The following is a 22,197-nucleotide window of genomic DNA, read 5'->3' on the forward strand; positions in this document are numbered from 1 at the left end:
TTTCTTCAGATCTGAACAAACCCCTTGTTTGAGAAGATGGTTTCAAAAGGGTAGTTCTGGTAGCATCAGAGGCCCTACTAAACAAACAGCTGTCATGACTAATTAGGTCAGCGACTTACAAAAGTCGGTACTCTGCCAAAGCTTTAAGAGGGATGAGGCAGTGCATTACGACTTCAGAAAATGCAATTACCAAACAAATCTGACTGCAAGAGGTTTCCTCCCCAGAGCTCAAGCTGCCGGGTTCTGGCATTCTGTGTGATCCACAGGCTAGCTCCTGGGGCAGGTGGGTAGGATCGCTGCACTTCCATTGGAGTGAAGCCATTTCAAAGCAAGACAGAGGAAAATCTGCATCTGAACCAAAAGAAACAACAGGGGCCAACCGAAACATTTCCAGTTCCAAAGGAAACCAAGTCTTTTCCACTAGGCGTAAGGCTCCGCTGCCGCGGCCGCCACCTCATCCCCTCCCTCAGGCGGCCGCCGGACCTCGCTGCCTCACAGGGCGGGCGAGCCCTCAGCGTACGGGCCCGAAAACAACACGGCCGTGACGCCACCACCGTGCAAATGTTTACGAAAATTGACAAATGAAGAAGTCACAGAATTGCCTCGAAGCCGTCGTGTCCCAGCCTCCCCCGCCGGCCCCGGGCTGGAGGGCAGGCTCAGAAAGAAACTCCGGCCCCACCCCGCAGCCGCTGTTGTGCTGCCGCCACGCCGGGCAGCGGGGTCGTAACACTTACATTGGCTCCAGAGGTTTCCATTTCCAAAGTCGTGCCCTTGCTGCTTCGCTTGCATTACATAAAAACAGCTGAAAGCATTGTAAGGCTGGGACACGTAAATCATCTTTTGCAATGGATGCTTTCCCTGAAATAACCTACAGATCCCCACCCACAGGCACCGGGCCCTGCTCAGCCCGCTCCCGGCTCTGTGGGAAACACCTTAAGAAGAGCAGAAACCTTCAGGACTAGCAAAATATGGAAGATGTTACATAAAAAGGAGTACGGCAAGAGCCAGTAATAACTGGTATTATGACTTGATTAAGAAATGTTTGTCTGTTTCTCACGGGTCAGTATTCACTGTTGTAATTCTCTATCTCAGGAACCTGCTCTGGGGAGTACTAGAGATCTCCATCACAGTAGCTGAACAGCTTTATTAAATTAAGAAATTATTAAATTGAGAAGTTTAATTAATTTCTTAAGCCATTACCATATCCAGTGTTAGACATGCTGAAATAAATATAGCAAGACAATACATTTTAATTTAATAAATTTAGAGACAGATTTTTTTGCTATATTGAGATCCTAATGAATATTGATCCTTTCACAACTGTGCTATGAAGTTATTCTGCACTGTCTTTAATGATTCATTAACCAGTTGTGTGGGGTATATATAGTCCATTCCTCCACTGTCAAAGTACAACAAATTCCCATCTATGTCAAGAAGCCTTTCCACATATTTTGTTCTGCAACTCCGAACACCAGTCTGGGCAGACAGCAGCATCTGGGACTTTCAGCTCTTCTGTAATAAGAGGCAGCTCCCCAAGTAATTACCTCAAGTGTGGCCAGAACCATCCAGTGATAGGATGGCCTTGGCCAAGAATTCAAGTCCTGCTTCTGTGGAAATGCGACAAGGATTCCAAGTCCAGCACTGTGAGTTCTGGAAACAAAAATCAGATTATGTCCACCAAACAGAGTGTGGGATTTTATCTATGGTGTTTTGGGAAGACTAGCAAAGGTAATGGTGTATTAAAGTCCAGTGTATTTCCTGTTGCAAAACCAGAAGAGTGATTCTTCATCTTTGCCATCCTTTGAAAGTCATCCTGGAGCTTATATCGGTAGAAAGTACCATGCTAAAACAACTGTACTCCATAGTATGCAAGAAAGGATCATGCTAATTGCAATCCCATATAGAAAAGCGTGCCAGCCCCCAGTCCCAGAGGGCAGATGCAGGAGAGTACTACACTATTGCAAAGGCCAAACATCTGTATTTTAATAAGTTAGAAGAAATCCAGATACAGAAGCCATAGAGTCACTGAAATGTTAACACGTTAATATATTTTAAAGCAAATATAACACAGTGTACACATAAAAACCATTTAATACAAAGTGAAAACCATTAGATGCACCTACTAATGCTGATTTTTGGTTATTTTTATCTGTTTCACAGAAACTTGGAAACAAAGCTCTTTCAGTTACACCAGGTTAAGTGGCAAAACTGATCTATAGCAAGCAAATCACTGCCTTGTCATTCACCTGGGAAAGACACCAGCGCAACGAGCGTGTCCAGAATGGCACCCAAGTGAAACAGGCTGTGCACATTTGCCCCACTCACTAAGCTATACAAGAGACCAGATGTGAATTGACTGCTGCTTCTGAATAGTAAAGCTCAGTAAGTGCATCCTTGCTGTACAAAAAAAAAAAAAAAATTAAAGTGACAACATAGAAAACTGGCAACAGATAACCATGTCTGCCTAAAATATACACATATGATACATAACTATTGCCATGCTGGCCAGTATGTAAGCCTGTTCAAGAGCAAAGCTTTAATTGCACAGATTAGAAAAATGAACAAATGCTTTTACAGAGCAAAGCACAAGCTTTGGTTTATGCTTAGACAGTGAACATTAAACCTTCCATTTTTATTATAACATCTATTAAGAAAAATAGCTGTCTGTCTATGAATAAGCACTCCATTCCACACAATGAAATGAAGCTCAATGTCTTATTCAATGAACCCATGTGTCTAGACTGGGAATGTATTACATCTTTATTGAAAGCTACTGAACTACAAAAAGTTGGACTTATTTAATTCACAGTTCCCCAGGCCTCCCCCCATTTTTAAAATGCTGCATATATAAAAATAACTCCAATATGGCACAAAAGTGGGATTCTTAAGGGAAGGCAAAGGATAAAGGGGCAAAGGAAAGCCTCCACTGGGCAACATCAAGAAATTGCATATAGTCCAAGAGCAATTTGCACCCTATACAAAATGAGCTTCCCTGTGTTCCAGTTCTTGGATCCTTTTTGGTCTCAATCTATGGTAAGCAGGCTTCAGATCTGTGGAGTGAATATCCTCTGAGCTAGATTTCTGTTCGTTTGTGTTTTGTTCAGCATCACCTGACAGAAGTGCAGAGCTCCTAGCCAGTTTCACAGTATTATCCTGGGGGAGCACAGAGCTAGCACTGGTGGGTGCACAAGCTTTAGCGGAAGAACCATCTCCATTTTCTTTTGATTTGTTAGAGGGTGGTTTATAAAATGTCCCTGGGGGTGGCTGCAATGTTCTTGGTGCCCTAAAGGCAGCAAGAGGATTAACATCAGGACCATTCTCTTCTGCTGCTGTCCTTCCTGACCCGACAACAGAATATGGCTTATTAGGAAGAATGGCTTTAGCTGAATTGTTACCAAGGCTGCATGATGATGATAAAGCACCTGCAGTTCCACTCTCGAGTGCTCGGATCTCCTGGGGCACATTAGTCACGATCATTGCTGTCCTTGCTGTGATATCATACTGTTTGTACTGCTTGTCCCAAGTTTTTCGCAGCATCTGGGTGTCGTAACAAGGCAGTCTGCAGCAGGTATCAACAGCAGGGACTGCCTTCACCTCTGAGACTTCTTCAATAGTAGGGCTTCTGCCCAGCTTCTCTGAATTTATTGCCCCTGCATTTCGTGAATTTCTTTCATTCAAAACACATGGAGGAAGTATTCGGTCTACAGGCAGGCTGACAGGGCGAGACGTTGGCTTTGTCCTTGGAGCCCGCAATGGAACTTTGGCAATCTGACGGTTGGGTTTTACAGCAACTAAGTTCATTTGACAGGGGTCTTCACCTAGAGAAATGAACGGATCATTGTCTTTCTCTGAAGCTGGACTCACAACATCACCTAGAAACACAAACAGATGTGACTGGATCTTTTCACCAAGAGAAATCAGCAAGATTTCAATGACCCATTGCTAGTTAGTATTTTAACAGGATAACAGTTTTATAGGGATAGCTTGTATACATACTAGCAATGGCCTACTCTAACCAAATGCAAGCATTTCACTAGCAGTAAAACACATACCGTACAGCTGTAACCAAACAGAAAACAGAGACACTTCACTTTTTGGCTGGTGCTTTACCATCCCTGAATATTTTCAGTTTTAGAATGTTTCAGGATGTCGCACTGTTGATGTACGGGACATGACTGAAGTGGTAACATCAGATGAAAATCAGTACAATTAAAAGGGAATATGTATAGTTACTCCTAAATGAAGTACATTAAATCATACCTACATTAAAGCAAACCCCTGTAGTAGCATAGGCAGATAAACAGAAAAAAATTCAGAATTAGAATTAGGTTGGCAAACCTGGGGTTTTTTAAGCAAAAATACTGATGATTCTATCAGACAATTACTCTTTCCAAAGCCTTCTGGTGTAGTTCCAGTGAGTGGCAATGATAAGTATTTTGGGGGAACAGCAGTCAAAATACATAAATTGCTGGGTATTATCTTACAGTATTGTAGTGGATTTCAGAAATCAACAGTCACAGAATAATTAGGACTTTTTTTTTTGTTTGCTTTCTTTAAAACAAGGGAGAAACCAAATCACTGTTATACTCTTACCAAATACTTTAAGCTCTGACTCCATAAACACAGATTTCTTAAAAGCCTTTACAAAGATTTAATTTTCTGTTCTTATTACAAAAATAAACAGTATCAAACAGTGATGAACAGGTTTTATCACTTGCTTCTGTCTATACTGCAGAGCTACATGCACTATAATCTAAGCATCCAGGGCTCTTTATTTACCCACACCCAGATTTAACAGCATACTAACCAGTTACAGATGTATCTGCTTCTTCTTTTGTATTCTTGCTATTCTTCAATTCCAAAAGGAGTGCAGCTGTTTCTGAAGATCTTTCACATGGAACTATTTGAATACCCTGCTAACAAAGTCAGAGCAGAAGTAAATGAGAACTCAACAAAAAAGGCACTCTTTGTCAAAAAAACCCACAAAGACTTATTAGAAATATGCTCTGGAATGCTCCAGAATTTAACACAGAAATGTGGCACAGGTAACATTGTGGCAGCAAAAGAGTCACTCACTTCCCTTACAGCAACAAACGATTTCCTCTGCTGCTGCGGCTCCCTCTCATCTGCTGATAAAGCAACTCTGCCCGTACCAGCTGTTTCTTCAGCATGAGAAGCACTCAGAAGTGGTTTCAATGAGACATCAAATATCTTTTCATAGTATGTTATGAGCAGCTCCACTACCCGGGCCTGATAAGGGTAGTCCACAAGTGATGACAAAGAAACCGTAGCATCGGTTTGACGTGGTCTGATCAGAGTTGGGCCAAATATTATGCCAAGGTTGCTGGCTGACATTTTATTTTCATCACACTGTTCTGTAACTCTGCACAAAGACGGGGAAAAAATGAAACCAAAAGAAGTCCCCAAGTGTTAGAGGGTTTTATTACTTCAGAAATACTTTTGATACTAAAATCTTCTGTCTGAAGAGGGTAAGAGACAATAAAAAACAGAATGGGTTTGGTAGGCAGGCAGAATCTTCAGTGCAGACCACATTTAACAGTGGCCTGAACTTCCCACACAGGGTGTTTTTATGTCCTATTTGTTAAAGTTATTTGTGACTATTTGGCATTTCTGGGGTTGGGGAAAAGAAGGTCTCCCATTCTAAGTAATAACACAGCTATAGCCCACTATTACCCATTTTTATAGGCAATCATCAGTTTAATACTTCATCATACAAACCACCATTTGGAGAACAAGGAAGTGAAATGTGACTGAAGAACGGTTATTAAGAGACATGATACAAGTTTCAATTTTCTGTTAATAGCCATCAAATCACTGCCCTATCTTTGTTACATCACAATTTAAGTCATATTTAGATCCCTGCATGTGACACTAATTACTACTGACCCCAATGCTAGCAGAGAATCAAAAATAATGGAGGCCAATGCTTTCCCTGCTTTATTTCCTTTTCATATTCTTCTCTCACTTGGGAATTCATTACACAGAAAAAACTCCAGCAAGAGAACAGTGTCTTCAAAGACATATGCGACTTCTTCCTCAACAGTCATCAAAAAGGTATGAGAGATTCCTAGCATGCAGCATGTAGCAGTTAAGTTTTTAATATCAGTTTGCATTTAAAGTATTTTCTTACCTGTGAAGGTGTCCAATAAGGTACTGAAGAGTGTTATAGTTTGGTACAGGCAGTTGTTTCAGAAGATCTTTAATTTTAATGATGATCCTATTCAGTTCAATACAGAGTGACTGTCTCGTCTTTGCTTTGGGGCTAGCTTGTTTAGCATCCGACTCCTCATTAGCATTCTGACTTTCTTTTGCAAGTCCAATGAACTCATTGTAAAGCCGAAACAAAATCAGGGGCTCTGGAAGCTGAAGAAATAGGAACGTTTCAGAAACGTCCTTAAACCTGAATTTTAACTGTTTCCTTCCTGTTTTTCTTCAACTTTTTCTGGTCTAGTATCTTTTCTTAGATGATGACATTGTTTAATCCTTGTTCATTAGCTCAGTCCCCAGTTTTCCTTTTTCCAATCCACACCTTTTTCCAGAAATCATCTGCTAACCCTTTCCTACAATAGCTCCAAGACTGAGCACTTATCACAATTTACTGTAATAAGATTAAGAAAAAAAGTTGATTTTAAATCATTTAATGGTGGTGATCATAGGATTGAAATGCTCATCTCTGACAGCCAGCATGAGGAGGAGGACAGGACCATCCAGCTAAAGATTATTCCTTTCTGGCTTAACACGTTTTCAGAGTGACTCAATTTCACTGGGCTACATCACAGCTTCATTTTTTCACATACATATTGAAACTGTTTTAGAAAATACAATCATGAAGCTTTAAAGCTCTATTTTAGAAGAAAAAGATAGATAATCCCTCCATAATGAACACATCATGACCACTATGAGTGTTTCATGACATTTTTGTTAGCAGGTATTAACAGCAATATATCAGCATCTGGTCTGCATGAAGAGGCAAGAACATGGGAATCTTTTAAACTCCATCTAAGACAAACAAATTCACTAATGAGAAAGGTTTTAGAAATAAACTCTACTATGAGTAGACAAACAAGCTTGTTATGCACAATTTCCATGCAGAATACATATTGCAATCCCAGCACTTTTCCCAGCCCATGTCACAGGCTCCATGTAAATAAAGAAGCCATTGCAGTTACACAAAGCACTTGTTTAATTGATGCTGTAGGAGTGCTGAAAAGGAGTGGTTGTTTTGTACTGTACTGAAGAAATATACTACAGCACTTTGCTTTTCCATCTGACCTCTCAATTCCATACCTGGCGGAGATAGAGCTTGAGAACATTGCTGATATCATGTGCATAGAGTTCTGAGAGCTCAACCAAATCCTTTCCATTCTCAAAAGCTTGACAAAGCTTTTCAACTCTTGACTTGGCTCCATTCACACGATAGATTCCCTAAAATTAAAAGATGAGCACAACTCTATTTCAATTTGAATGGAACTTGTAAAACACAGATAATACTGACAGCATTAAAATCTTAAGAGATTTTTTTTTTAAGATTGTGTCAAACTTAAGCATGAACAAACTCGAGCATACCTTGACATTCAGTGCTCTGCTTTCAATTTCTGATGTACACTTTTTGATGATGAAAGGAATGCCATCAGGAAAATTTTTAGCAGCTTGGGCAAATTCCACTCCAAATAAGTGAAGCCTTCCATGAAGTTTTTTGTGCCCACATTGGATAGCTAAAGTCTCTAAACATTTTTTATGGCATGCAAGTGAACACTACAGGAGAAGAAACAAAAAAGCACATGGCTTTATATAATCTGACACCATAAGAAATACTTCTGCTGTTTCTCACCCCATTTGTGAGCAAAACAAACAATTCGTTAATATGGTGTGCCTCTGCTTTAAGTTCATGGTGGTTATACGAGACACAGACTCCAGTTTTTTTAAAGAAACAGAACTCCCAACATTACATAAATCCCAATCAGCAATTAAAACTGATTTTCAACTTACCTCCTCACATTCAGCTCCATGAAATACTACTAGGCCGTCACATTCTCTGCATTTCGATGGAGCTCTCAGCTTCCGTAGTTTGTGTGTTTGCGCTGCTTTGGACATATTAGCGTTTCTAAAAGGTCCTGGAGAATTTGCAGTTTCAGATGTGAGATCATTTAAACCTGAAGAGAATTTCCCTGTTATAGTCATTTTAATATCTACTACTGGGGTGGTAGTTACTGATTTTTTAGAATTGTGCTGCAGAACACAAGTCTGTAAGTAATGGCAGCTATCAAAGTAATCAAAAACATTTCAGTCACAAGGAGGCAACACCATGTTGCAGTTCACATAACAGACACATTAACTATCAAACAATCCTGTGCAAAAGCAGAATCAAACAATCTTTTTTGCCTTATTAAGTATTTTGTTTTCTCCTGTATGGTGGCAATGTGAAAATATAAGGACATTTAATTCCAACTGCCCTGCATTTCAGGCAAAAATTCAGGGAAGTTTTATTTTATACATTTCGAAATCCAGTACTAGAGGATGAAAGATAGCTTGTTTTTGCCTTTAGTGTTTCTGAAATGCTTAAAAAAGGAATATTTTGCAGCAAGGAAGAATTAAGACACACTCATGGCAGCAGCCTCATAAAAATAAAATTTTAAAAAAAATCACTGATTCTGAGTTTCCTGTAACAACATCAAATATTTTTTAAAGGATTCTAAAACTAAAAAGAATAGCAACTGGTCCTTTTTGTGTCTAAATTTTTTCAGGCAATTTACTTAAAATGCTATCAATAACTCTGTTAACCAAACCACTTTGTTTTACAGATAACTTAAAATTATCACATTCAGTTAATTGCCCAGAAAGCTTCTTAAATGCTCAAGCATTGATGAAACAATACCACTCTAAGTGAAAGCTTGCATTCAGAAACACATTGCCATGCTTTAAGTCTAGATCTGAATTAAAGCTGTTTACCACAGGTTCCTTCCTAGAAGGCAAAGTATACATTTAGGAAGTAAGGGCTAAGTAAAGAATTTCCTAAGGGGTTTACTGAGTAAGTGCCACAAATATCTCAAAATTAGTTTGTAAGTACTGTAGACATACAATAGAACTATTTCTGATAATCCAGTTATTCAGGTTTCAATGCCTGTGGCAACATTGTCGTTATACAGTCAAAATTCATTTGAAAATTAGAAATGGCCTGGTCAAGACATTACTGAAGTAATTTATCTTAGCTGAAAGGGTGAAAATCTCAGTTACTACCCTAAACATTTGGTTCCACTTTTTTCCCAATTTGCCACTTATCACCTCTACGTATTTGTGCATTTCATGTTCAAGTTTAGAAGTGATCTTACATAACTCAGTATGGAGCAAAATTTAAATGCAAACATCTGGAGGGAATGGTTAGTGGATCATTTGCTTTACCTCAAGAGGCTGACAACACTAGAAATGTTCTATGGTTGTCCATACAGTAACCTAAACATATAAAGGCAATTCTGCACCACTTCATTAAAATGAACATGATTCTTCATCTCTCAACCTGAAGTGGATGCATACTGTATTGAAAAACAATGCTGTTGGCAATCACACCTTGTTAAAGTACTTTTCTTAAGAATATTAGAAAGAAAAGCCACACAATGTAACAAAATGCATCTTTTGAGGACTTCGGGAACAGAAACAACATTACCACAGTCTGAAGGAGACGGTGGCTCTCTTTCATCAAGATCATCTGCAGATGACATAGTCCCAGTGGAAGGTGTTCGGGGAAGTCGTCTTTTAAAATCCCCTAGCAGATGAGAAAAACTTTCAGGAAGTTGTAAATATCAGTCCCACCCAACTGTTCATTTCTCATTACATGCTCTGCTCAACACTTGTTTATTTAACAATGTCTTCACTAATGTGAAACAGTGCAGGGAAAGGACTTCAGGTTAGTATAGCAGTGAGGGCAGCTGTACCTGGGCTGGCAGATGGAGAATCCATGGATCGGGACTCACTGCTCCCCCCTGCGCTTTCAGAGTCACTGCACATTCCTCCACTCTGGTTGCCAACCGACCATGATCTGAATGGTGGTGGCCCTCGCACTGCTTTTGAAAAGAAAGTTCACTAATTCCAAATGTCAAAGACAAAATTTACTTTTTTTAAACTGAAAAGTAACTATGAGTATATTCAAAATAGGAAAATTTGCACAAGTTACATAAACATGCAACATAGTGAAGAAACCCCAGGGCATATATTCCTGTAAAAGCTTCAGGAGCTATGAAAATTCATTTCAGAAACTTGACAATTGTGCTTTTGCAGAGGACCTGCAATCAACAAGGAATTTACAAAACCAATGGATTTTCAATTGCTAGAGTTTCAATTGAAAAGTTTAGTCCACTAAGTTTGACAGTACTTGCTGTTGGAATTGTATCTCACCTTTCTTATCAAAGGATCTAGGATCAGGCAGTTTTCCATTTGTCCTTATTATGCTCTAATACATTATGTTTTATAGGCTTTGAACTTCATAATACATTTTTAATCCTTCAGTGTTACTTTTTTTTTTTAAATTATTTATTTAGAGATTGAGCTCCAAAAGAAATATAGAAGAACTACCTGGAATATCTGTGTTGCTGGAAGATCTCTTCTCTCTAACCTTTTGTGAACGATGATAAACTGGGCTTCCCACATCATCTAATGTCTGAGCAGGAAAATCTCCTGAACACTGAGATAAGTTACCATGGGATGTATGGACGCTGTTTGCTGATTGCTTATTAAAAACCCTTCAGAAAGAAAAAAGTAATTTGAAGAATGAATAAGATAGAAATTCATGAAAAATAATGCATTTTTTCAATCCCTGGGCCCAAAAAATGCTACATTTAATTACTATTCATGAACATACATTTTTGACGGGTCATTCTCATAATTAAATTCAATTCCAAAATTAAAAAATAAAAATATTAAATAAGAGTGGCCATTTATTTTCAATTTAGTATGTGAGATTTCCCAGGGTTTTCTCTCCACCCAGAGAGAATCAGCTTTTCCACATCTTCATGTATTATAAACGTTTTCTTGCAGACTTAGAAAAAACAGCGTATCTCTTCATCTGAAGGCAAGAATAATCAGAAGCCATTGTATTCTATGATTATGCTTTCCCCTCCAAAAGATTCTCTGACCAGCCATCAGGACCATCCACCTAGAAACACAGGTGTTCACATACTGTGCTTTTTAAATGCACAGAAAAAAAAAATGTGCTGAAGCTGCCAGACTGTCAGTCCATTTTGAAAATCCACTCTCACTGTAAGAACAGAATAATGTTAACAGTAATTAACATAAAATGCTGAAGCACCCTGGGGACAAAATAGCCTGCTGGTCAAGTTTAGCAGTCAGGAAACTGTTCCTTAATCAGTTCTACCCTATCAAGCTTAAGGGAAACAGAGACTGAAAAACGTTCAGATTGGCATTTGTTCAAGGAACAGTCCCTTAAATTAATGCAGAATCAAACAATATAAGCCATCAAGTACATGAAGAATCACAAGGCTGTGACAATGAAAATAAAAGGTGGGCAGAGGAGGAGAAAAAACATGCTCCTCTAAATGCCAAGCAGTAAATAGCTGGGAGAGCACACAAACTGATGGAAATTTCACGCTCATCAGTTTCTCAGGGAGCTACATAGTTAAATCCCCCCGAAGTCAAAGTTTATGAGTATAGCCTAAATCAGTCTTAAAAGGCAGGAAATTTACAGACAAGAATTAAGAATCTCAGCTTTAACTCTGAATTTCCGGCCTTTTGTTGGTAGAAGTCTGACTCAAGCATTCAGTTTTTTGTATTTAGTTTCCTTTTGAAAAACGATGACGACGCTTTCCTGTAGAACTGTGAAACACACAGATTGAAATGGATATTCTGGTGCTTTAGTGCCAAGATGACCATTTTACAACAAATTAAAGGTGGAAAAGCCATTTGGCATGCTGACACGAGGAGCTGTCTTTATCTTGAAGTCTTTACTTCCACATTAGCTGGATCTTTCATAGTTTAATAATAAAGACTTATAATTCATACAGGTTGGAAAAAAAAAATTAAGTTATAACATGTCCCTACAAATGGACTCTCAGCTTTTTTTAGGCACATAGCATGAGACAGAAATCGAGACACATTTCCTGCCAAAAAGTTGCCAAATGTAAACAGTATGAAAGAAGCTACTGTATGTAGCAGCAAGGCTTGTAGAAGAGGAAAACTACCTCTTCAGACTGTCTAAATTTCTGATTTTCAAGTACTACTGCCACACAACCCTATCAAATAAAAAACTTACGTTTTTCATATTAATCAAGTCTTGGACAACAATTGTCAATGTTTTAGCAAGTATTATTGCATGAAATAACATTCTGCCTTAGAATTCAGAGGCAGATTTTAATGTCAAAATTATATATAATCTACCAGCTAAAAGATGAGACTAAGAATAGTAAAGCATGGTAAAACACCAGGATTCCTTTAGTTCCTCCAAAAATATTGTTTTATTGTTAAACACATTTGCCTAAGTGTTGCATTTTAAACCAAGCAGTTGCCACCTGTACTTTGGCACTTACCCATCAACCTGGGAATTCTGGGTTTCAAAACAACCTGATTCAACAGGAACACCATCCTTTGGCAAACTTTTCACAAACTCTGAATACTGCTGACCAGGGTCATAGAGTTTGGCACTCTCACAGAGGGACTGGCAGTTAACTGGCAGAGATACAACCTGAGCATGCTGCAGCTGGAACAGGTTAACTGTTGCCTGTTGGGAGAAAGACTTTCATTATTTGTAGATCATTTACCAAATATTTCACTTACACTTTGCTCAACTCAATACCCTAGCAGCAGATTATTTGAACAATAAGATTAGAAAACGTCAAGAAAATAGTAACATGTTACTTTTTACAGTCAACTTTCAGGAGACTTGCACAAGCTTCATTTTAATAGAGACATGAGTATTTCTCTCCTCTCTGGGTTATTGAATCCTCCCACTAGCAAATGCAATTCCAATTTTCTCTCACTTTGGGTTGATCAAGGTCAAAAACAAGGGTTTTTCTCATGCTCTGGAGTGAATATTAGTCATCACTACAATAATGAACTAGCTGGAATTCCAAACCCAGGTGAGCTCCGTATTGTCTTGTCCCAGCAGACAGATTAAGTGAACACTTTCTTCATTAAATTACCTAACACTTCTAAAAGATTTTATCACATGTCAGAGACCAGAAAAGGGGGACACTGCCTAACTGCTTCATCAGCTTTTGGGTTGCAAAGTAGTCTGCAATTTAAATATACTTGAATTGACAAGTCTGTCTATACTTTCTACTGTTCTCATGGGTTAGTTTTAGGGTTGCTTGTGGAGCAGGGTGAAGTTGGATATTTTATTTTCCCTCCCTGTGCCAGCATTTAATTTTCATTGTCTCATCTAAACAAACAAACATAAAAAAACAAACAAAACCCCCCAAACATCTCTTGACATAATGAGTTCTTACATTCTTCAAGTTTTTTTTTTAGAATTGTGCGTGTCATATGCAGTTTTGACCATCACTTCCCTCTTACACCAATAAATTAGTACATTCTACTAGTCACAATGGAGCCTGGAGTAACTGAGACTGCTAGCAAGGATAAAGTGTGTTAATATCCATGCTGGGCTTGACCCAAATGTCTTTGCTAATGCACTAATCAAAGCAAAGAAAGCTGTACTCTTAAGCAACAGAAGAACACTACTGCCATCAAAATTTTGAAGAGATATTTTTTAAAGATTGTGTAATCAGGGTGCTTGCAAGGCAACAGCTTATAAAAACCCAGAAACATTCAAGACCGCCCCCCCCCCCCAAAGATTTTTTTTTTTTTAAACTCCAAATAGAAAGAGAACACAGATTAAAAGCTTTTCTTCTTTTTGTGTTGGCATCACATCTGTCCTTTGAAAACTTTCTACTTAAAATGGGGCTTATGGGACCTTCTCTTAGTTCTAACAATATATAAATATCTGTGCAAAATGTATTTTAAAGACCATGCTTACAGCTTTAAGAGTAAGATCACACTGGTAAATAAGCTCCCGAAGCTGTGTTAAAACATCACTTTTAAAGCTCTCCAAATAATTTCTTTTTTCTTCAACCTCTGCCATGCTTGCTTTATAGTGTTCACTGGCTTCTTCGGCCTAAAGAAAACACAAGTGTAAAGAGTTGATGGACTACAGGCCTTGATACTAAAAGCAAGAAAAATCTCCACTCAATATGCTTCTATTTGAGATTCCCTTTTAAGATAAAAACCCATACAAACAAAAGAACATAGCATGATTAAAATTAAAAATGTGAACTCAACTGACTCAAATACCCTCCTTGGGAAAGCATGAATAAAACCAGTATAGACTTAACTTTAAAAGCAAGGAACAAACCTCTGTACCTTTTGAAGAGCTTCCTCTTCTAGCCTTCGTTTTTTCTCAAGTTGCTTGCTGAAATCTTTCACAAAGCTTCCACTTGAGCTAAGCTGTTCCTCCTCAGCACGAGCAGTACAGGATTTTGCCTTTTCATACTCATCTTGACGCTGCGTATACAGCAACTTGGCTTTTCTGAGAGCAGCTTCCAGATCTTGCTGCAGAATGTCACCAGAGAAAAAGGAGAAGAATAAACAACACTAATTTTTCAGTTATTTAATGTAATGTTTAAAGAAGCTTATGCACAGGTCTGTATGCTGTAGTACCAAGTACATTGGCAGTCAAAGATAACCTCTTACAAATGCCAGACTGCCATGAAATTGACAGTTACATCTACTTTCACCAAGCTCTAGAGACTATGTGAATGTAAGTGCAGAACAGGCTAGTCTGAAAGTTTCCTCCTTTTGGAGAATTCTAGACTGAACAGCTAGATATGAAAGAATTACCAACCATTTTTTTCTGTTCTCGTTGCCAAAGGTCCTTGATATCTTTCCTTTGTCTATCCAACTCATTTTTCCTTCCAAGGAGAGGCTAGATAGGAAATATTAATGGAGTACATTAAAGGCATACAGGCTGGAAGTTTGGTTTTTTTGAATATTCTATAAAATTATATATACTCTTGTCTTTTTTTTAAGCATACCTGCACAAATTTGTTAGACTGGAGAGCAGCAGCTGTTTGTTGCCAAAGTTGACTGTTCTCGATATCATTTTGAAAAGCATTAAAGAATATTGACTGGAATGGCATATAATCCTAAAATTACACAAAACATATTCTAGGTAAGACAGAGGTGTAATGACATTCTAAATGTCTGTATAACTGAACTACATTTTCAATTAAATGTAGTAAATCATTTACTAAAATAATATGAATGTCAGGTATGAATGTAGAAAATTATTAATTTCTCAACTGTGATTCATTTTACTAGGAAAAAAGTGTACAAGTCCAAATCACAAAGCATACAAAATATTAGTCAGAAAAAAGAATATTGTCGATCTTCATATTCAACAAAAATAATATTATATATATGAATTTCCATTACATCTTTCCATTTGTTAAATGAAGATCTTTTTAACCACTGCTTTATTGTATAAACCAATTCTGTATCAGCTTAAATATCCATTCCTCAACATCAGAGTTTTACTCCTGGGCAAGCCATCCAATAAAGATTTAAGACTAAGATGAAGCCCCTAAGGTATACACTCACCTGGTGTCCAACAACAGCTTTAGCAGCTTCAGCCATTTTTGCTAAGTTTTTAGCACATTCCACTTCTGTTAAAAAAATTTCACAGTTACTGTTTACATTGTAACACAACAACAGTTATAACACATGCTAAATGCTTTTTACAGTCTTCCTTTAACAAACAGACTACAGAGGGGACCACCTTCACTTTGTTACAGGCCTTTAATTGTAGGAAATGCATGATAGCTCTGTCCACTTCAGTGGAACAGCTACTAATTTAGAAATCACATTATTGACAGTCTGCAGCACAGAGGCCTGACAACAGATTTAATTTCATCATGACAAAGCTGATTAAATGCCAGAAAGAGCCACTCACCCAAGCTAAGCTTTTTTTCTACCCATGCGACTACATCCTTGGTATATTTTGACCATGCTTTAGCATAGGACAGAGCCGACTCAATTCCAGTGTCATTTCTTAGGAGCATGCTATCAACCTCCTCTGCTCGAAGATGTCCTGCAAATAAAGCATCCAACACAAAGAAGTGATTTTTAGACGTGACCACACACTGAGAGCAAAGCCAGTATTAGCCAACTGTGAATGCTTAAGCAGCTCTCATCTTGAGTTGGTCTTTAATGCTAGTTGACTCTAAATAGGACTGACAGAGGTTTTAGGACAAATTAAAGGGTCATAGTATTTTATCTGGAGTAGTCATATGGCCAGCATAACTTTCTTCAAGAAAGTGACCCAACAAAACACCAATCCTATGTCAACACATAGAAGGTGCTTCAGGCCTTAGTTCTGCCCTCCCCCCTCTCAAAAAAAAAAAAAGGCAACGTGGGTTGGTTATTTACAAAAGAATAAAACCTTGGCAATAACTTTTTTTTTTTCACAGTGAAGTTGTAAAGGCAGCATAGGTGTAAAAATGTGACCACGCAACCTACTTAGAACATTTTTAGAAGAAAAAACCCCACAGATTACAAAATGGTGTTTATCAATGTTAAATGAATGACCTACCTTGAATGTCATCCCTTTCATGCAGTGAACCCCCAGACTCCACAGAAAGATTCTCAAAAGACTGGTGTACAAGAAATAAAACATTAAGTTAGCAAAGAAACTCTCTCACTGGAACTGAAAGCTAACAACATAAATGGCATTAGCTGCCTCTCTGTTTTTTCATAGATAGAGCAGATAAAGCAAATTGCACCATCACTCCCTCTCATCTAAGGCACAACATTTTTTAAACCCCCATTGCTGGCAAATGAAAAAGAATAAATAGCAAGGAATCATTATGTACCTTTACATCAACAATCTTGAAAGTCTGTGATCAAAGAGTTAAATATCAACCAGATTTGTTAAACAATTAAGTGAGCTCCAGCTTTTCTTAAATCCCTACCTATCTTTTAAAAACCTTTTCACACAGACTTAATGCCAGATACATAAAACAGACACCATTCTACAAGCCATTATAATCCTGTATTTCTTCCTCAAGGGAATAAAGTTTTTTGTAAATTACTTGCAGGTGGTGCACTGTAGGCACAACAGCTGACTAGTAACACTTGCTAATGAAGCACTGAGAATCAGTAGAACCTGACAAAGTAATCCAATAATAAAAGGAATTTAGCACATCACGTCATCCCTACCTTTGTCCTCACTTCGCTTTGCTACCCCTTGAATTGTGCAAGCTGAATTATTTGTAAAACTGTGCTGAAGACCTGACTACTGAACAAATTTAAATAAATAAAAAGTTTACTTTGTAACAACTACCTCCTTAAAAGGCCAACCAAAACAAAGACGGACATCAAACCCTACATAATTTTAAATGGATAAACTACTTTTGAAGCACAAAGCAGACAGAAAACAAAGGCTAAGAAATAGCTGCAAAGTGTCCTTAAGCTTTGCAGGAACAGCTTATTTCCATTTAGACTTTGGCACCGGTTTATTTGCAGACATTCACTAAAACAGAGCACAGTTATCAATTATAAAAGTAGTTTTGGTTTGTTGGTGCTTTTTAATGTAAATGAAAACAGATCATAAATCACACAAAAATCTCTCAAGAATCATTGTTTACTTCACAGCAGAACAGCTTTTCCAAAGACCAAAACATGCAAGGTATTAATCATCAATGACATCAAACAGAATCAAATTACAGCCTGAAGACCCACTTTGTTACTATTACAGTGGCTGTCTAATACAAGAGAGTTTCAACAAAATGGAAGAGTTTTTCCAGAAAAGGTGGGAAGTCTATCCAAAGCTGTCCCAAACTAAATTGGTAAAAAAACCCCTAAAATCTGAATTTAGCAATGGATCAGTATTTGGTTGCAGAGAAAGCTTGAACATTCTTAGATTTAGTTCAGATTTTATATAAAGTATTACTGTCTTCAAGATTATTTAAAAGTTATTAGGGGAGAAAAAAATAATAATTAGAAAACCTCCATACTTCATATTAACTCGATGCACTTTTAAGTTCTGGTCCTAAAAATTTTTCCCCATTTCTATAAGACCTAAATTATTGCAGTCCTGAAAACTGTTCACTCCTTTCCAGTAAATCAGGCAGACTAGTTAATGCAGTTTATCAAAGGTCCCTCATTCTTCCACATTCACCTACTGCAAATAAATGGTACCAAATTTCAGAAGTAAGCATGAACAAATGCTTTTGTCTATGTCAAATCTTTTATCTACAACTTATCAGAACGTGATCCATACAGCTTGCCCCCCTCAGGCAACCCAATGACTCATCCCAGTAGTCCAAGCAAAATTAGCAAAATTAAAACCCTGACTTTCATTTCCAACTTCAACCAGTCTCTTCTGCCTCTTTTTCCCCTCATTACCCAACTCTCCCCCTAACACAGGCAAATCTCTTCACACACTTTGAAAATTTTATCCTTCTTCTTTATTATGCTCTCAGATCTGCAGACAGCATCAAACAGCATTCAAATAGCTTGTTGAGTAATGAAAGGTCAGACATGCCTGTCTGGTCTCTTCCAGTATAAAGTGCTTTTGTTTTTAATTAAAAAAATATCTTTTGCTTCCACCTTGTACATCTGGTTGAACTACAAGAACTAAAATGAGAGCAATTACATTTCCTAAGAGGGGGTATACATATCATTTAACTTAAGCTCTCAAGTGGAATGCCTAAAGTAAAGAATGTAGACTCCCCTGCAGTCAAGCAAGATCAGCTCTGCCCACCCCCCTCCTCGGAGCCATCCTCATCAGCTTAATTAGGGAGGTCCCTAACTAAAGAGGCAATTAAAATATTTCTCCTTAATCAACCTTCAGAGTCTTTACATGGTAAATTCTACCAAAATGTTATGCTCTGTTTAAAATACAGCTAGCTGCTATGATCACTGAACACACACAACTACAGAAAAAATTAAACAGATATTAAATATTTTGCATTTAACTCCTGTTAACACTCAACTCCTAGCTGGCCTCCAAATTCCTCTCTGAATTGTAAATCAAAGTGAAGTGATTCACCTGTTAAATGTGTATTTATTTGCCTAAATGAAAATGCACTTCAGACAGGTTTCTAAGAAACTGAAGTATGTTACCCTGCCTGCTCCAAAATTTATAATTGCTCACCTTCACATTAGGAAAAGTATGTGATACTACAAAAGCAAAGTTTTAAATATAAGCTGATTTCTAAAACATCTAGAATGGAATTCCTTCTTCATTTCATTATATTCAAATTTCCCCTTGGCCTTCCCCTCACCCCCATGTTCAGAAGAGTGATCTTTTGGATAATCAATCAGTCACTTCACAACACAATATATAAGACCATCTCTTTCCACAAGCACATATTTTCGCAATGCAAAACCATTTCAAGATTAAAATGTTGGCAAATTCAGCACTTTCCTTCTGCTGGTGAACCAATTAGAGAAACCAGTACTTCTTCAAGTAATCTAATTTAATTTACATGAGATGCTGGGTTTCTACGTTATTTCATTCAATATTTTTTATCAGTGACCTAAACTGAAGTTTGCTGGAACCAGTTTTCTGAGTAGCCTACTTTTCCTCCCTATTTTTTAGGAAGACAAGTTTTTTAGCAGCTACAGAAGTAGAATTTGTGTGGTGACACATGGGAGAAAGATGGATTATCAAACATAGTGAAAGTCTGAAGACTGTTCAGCTGTAGCTGAACACAAACCTGTGTGAAGAAATGCTGTCTTAAGCATGTTTCAACTAAGCCTTAAAAAAACCACATAATCTAACATTTTTAACCTTGCTGCAACTTAGCTTGTAATACACATGAATTATCAATTGTATTTTCCATGCATGTAACTTTTAAATTTATTTCATTTACCTGAAAGTCTGCTTCTCAATACACAAAAACTCAAAACAGAATTTGGTAGTGAGCATTTTTTCAATCATACCTTCAGAGTGTTTAAAGGAAAGTTTAAAATGTTAGTGCTTTTCTTTGACTACCTATAAGCTGACAGTTCTTTTAGCGAATTGTTGCTGAAACAGTTACAGCACAAAGTGGACTCTAAGAGAACAAAAGTACAAGTCTTTAAAAGCCAAAATGAAGTCCTTAAGCCTTTGGTTTCCAGGTTTAACAGGTAACTAACTACTTCAGTGAGCAATCATTCAAGTATCTTACTTTTCCCCATTTATTTTCACTTAACCAATTTTAAAATCCCAGAAACAACGACAGCAGGTAGCCCTGTGAAGTGACCGCTATCATTTAGAACTGAGAATACATTCAAGTATTTGAAATGTTGAATACACATTTTTCCTGGGTTGAAAGCTTGTTTTAAAACACAGATGACTCCTTGTGTCCCAGCCCAATGATGCACAGAGTTCCAGTGGGACTGAAGTTCCCTTTAACAGATACCATTTTACACTCCAAGAGAACGTGTTTAGCCTACCCGACTTCTCCGAGATACAGGAAGTCCCAATGACGAGCCATTGTCTACATCTCCCATAAGGAAGTCTGAAACACTGCCAGAAAAACAAAGAATTGTGTTACTTCATTACTTTACCTCCCCAAGCAATTCTGTATCACTGAATTCAGAAATTCAGATAGCGTTACTAAGCCCTTTAAAAGCTCTGCAAACCACTTTTAGTAGATAACCTATATTCTCTGCAATTTCTATACCATCCTAGATTTTCATTATTAAGGAAAAAACCAAACTGACAAAAACCCAAAACAGTAAAATTGTTCTAGATGTAGCTAATTTTAATTACATAATCAGAAAATAGCTGTCCAAAAGAAAACTAAAGCTTTTGTGATTATTGTGTCTTAATTTGATTTGGCTCCAATGAGTTCTTTAAAAACTTGTTCTGGATTCCAACTTACACGTTTCCAAAGGTGAATGCCAATGTTTCAATGGAAGAAAATATTTCACTGAAGAGCTCTCTCTTATTTTCTTCATTAACTTCTTTGAAGTTCACCGCTTACAAAAGAAAAATTTAAAAAAAAGAAAGAAAAGAAAACCAAAGGGTGAGAGGTGGGGTCAATTAAGCAAGTTTACCAGGCCTAGAGACAAATTTTGTACACAAAGTCTCCTACAGAAAATGCAACATGATGCTTTTCTGAATAATTGAAAAAACATGGTTTTAAACAAGATTAGTAAGAAAGTAAACACTAAAGGAAAAAAAATTAACACAGTCCAGATGCTTCCCACAATGAAATCAGATTACTCTTGCACTTCCTCTATCTTCCCACTTAAGGAGCAGCTTTGTGTGGAAATGTTGGTAATGCATGAACAAAAAATAATTTACCAACCAGAGTCAAATGACACAGCAGCAGCACCACCACAAAGCAGCTCACAAATGCAGTCAGATATTGGAACAGCTGTTTCTTTTCTAAGTAGAAATTCCAGAATTCCAAACAGGAGCAGTAGTTTGTGGGGGTGCCCCCTCAACTGAATGCAATCCAGAACACAGCATTTCTGGCTTGAGTACAGGCTAGCAGAAAGCCATCAAAAGGTGGTGTCCACTGCAAACCCCTCCAATTATTAGCTCCACAGTCTGGCACAAGCCCATCAGTTTTTCCTGTTTAAAGTGGGGAAGAAACTCAGCATAACTACTGGTGGTCCCAAATAGGAAGAAGAGTGTTGCTGGACACGTTAGATGGTTTTAAGTGGTGATCAAGTACTGAACTACTCAAAACAGCATTTAGCACACTTCTCTGACAAGCTGGAATAATGAGACAAGAAGAATGATTCATCCAGAGTTTCTATTAACAACTACTAAACAAGAAGATGGAGGGAGAAAGGACAAGACAAAAAGCACGACCATTTTTGTCTGGTTTCAACTTAACTCCTTAATCAATGGTGACTGGGAGATTTTTTGTAGAAAAGCTGCATCCATTCCTTTGAGCTGAAGATGTATCCTCTGGAGGGAAGTTTTTCCCAGAGTTAAGTTGTGAGAAATGACAACTTCACATTAGTACTTTTTAAAGTTTTCTCTTTTTTTTTTTCAGTTTACTGTTGTTCAAGTTTATTTTTTTAAGTAATGCAATATTCATAATTCTCTAGATGTTTAAGTCACACATGCTCACACCTATTTTAGGGGTACTGCAATACAGGTACACACATACTGGTACTCAATCCACATCACTTTTTGCAAAATCTAACAAGGTTAGTTTGTCTTCCTTA

General features: G+C 37.6%; 1 protein-coding gene across 11 annotated transcripts in view; it reads right to left on the minus strand.

Annotated features, from left to right (window-relative positions):
* Window positions 1–1,958: 1,958 nt before the first annotated feature.
* The window catches only part of ARHGAP29 (Rho GTPase activating protein 29), a 49,009-nt gene continuing 28,770 nt past the window's right edge, over window positions 1,959–22,197 (minus strand). For 2 of the 11 annotated variants that reach the window (XM_059854283.1, XM_059854284.1), the window contains 20 exons: window positions 20,895–20,991; window positions 20,464–20,536; window positions 16,613–16,673; window positions 15,974–16,111; window positions 15,622–15,686; window positions 15,057–15,167; window positions 14,867–14,947; window positions 14,386–14,574; window positions 14,003–14,140; window positions 12,555–12,745; window positions 10,588–10,754; window positions 9,951–10,079; window positions 9,683–9,781; window positions 8,011–8,174; window positions 7,588–7,776; window positions 7,309–7,446; window positions 6,152–6,384; window positions 5,077–5,383; window positions 4,808–4,916; window positions 1,959–3,872 (listed from right to left, as the gene is read on the minus strand). In XM_059854283.1, the coding sequence (XP_059710266.1) occupies window positions 2,974–3,872; window positions 4,808–4,916; window positions 5,077–5,383; window positions 6,152–6,384; window positions 7,309–7,446; window positions 7,588–7,776; window positions 8,011–8,174; window positions 9,683–9,781; window positions 9,951–10,079; window positions 10,588–10,754; window positions 12,555–12,745; window positions 14,003–14,140; window positions 14,386–14,574; window positions 14,867–14,947; window positions 15,057–15,167; window positions 15,622–15,686; window positions 15,974–16,111; window positions 16,613–16,673; window positions 20,464–20,536; window positions 20,895–20,991 (3,578 nt within the window). In that variant the 3' untranslated portion in view covers window positions 1,959–2,973. The remainder of the gene's footprint in view (window positions 3,873–4,807; window positions 4,917–5,076; window positions 5,384–6,151; window positions 6,385–7,308; window positions 7,447–7,587; window positions 7,777–8,010; window positions 8,175–9,682; window positions 9,782–9,950; window positions 10,080–10,587; window positions 10,755–12,554; window positions 12,746–14,002; window positions 14,141–14,385; window positions 14,575–14,866; window positions 14,948–15,056; window positions 15,168–15,621; window positions 15,687–15,973; window positions 16,112–16,612; window positions 16,674–20,463; window positions 20,537–20,894; window positions 20,992–22,197) is intronic. The other 9 variants (XM_059854277.1, XM_059854276.1, XM_059854275.1 and 6 more) reach the window with 9 other exon arrangements.

Source organism: Haemorhous mexicanus, chromosome 9, assembly GCF_027477595.1.
Source record: "Haemorhous mexicanus isolate bHaeMex1 chromosome 9, bHaeMex1.pri, whole genome shotgun sequence".
In the NCBI taxonomy this organism is placed as follows: Eukaryota; Metazoa; Chordata; class Aves; order Passeriformes; family Fringillidae; genus Haemorhous; species Haemorhous mexicanus.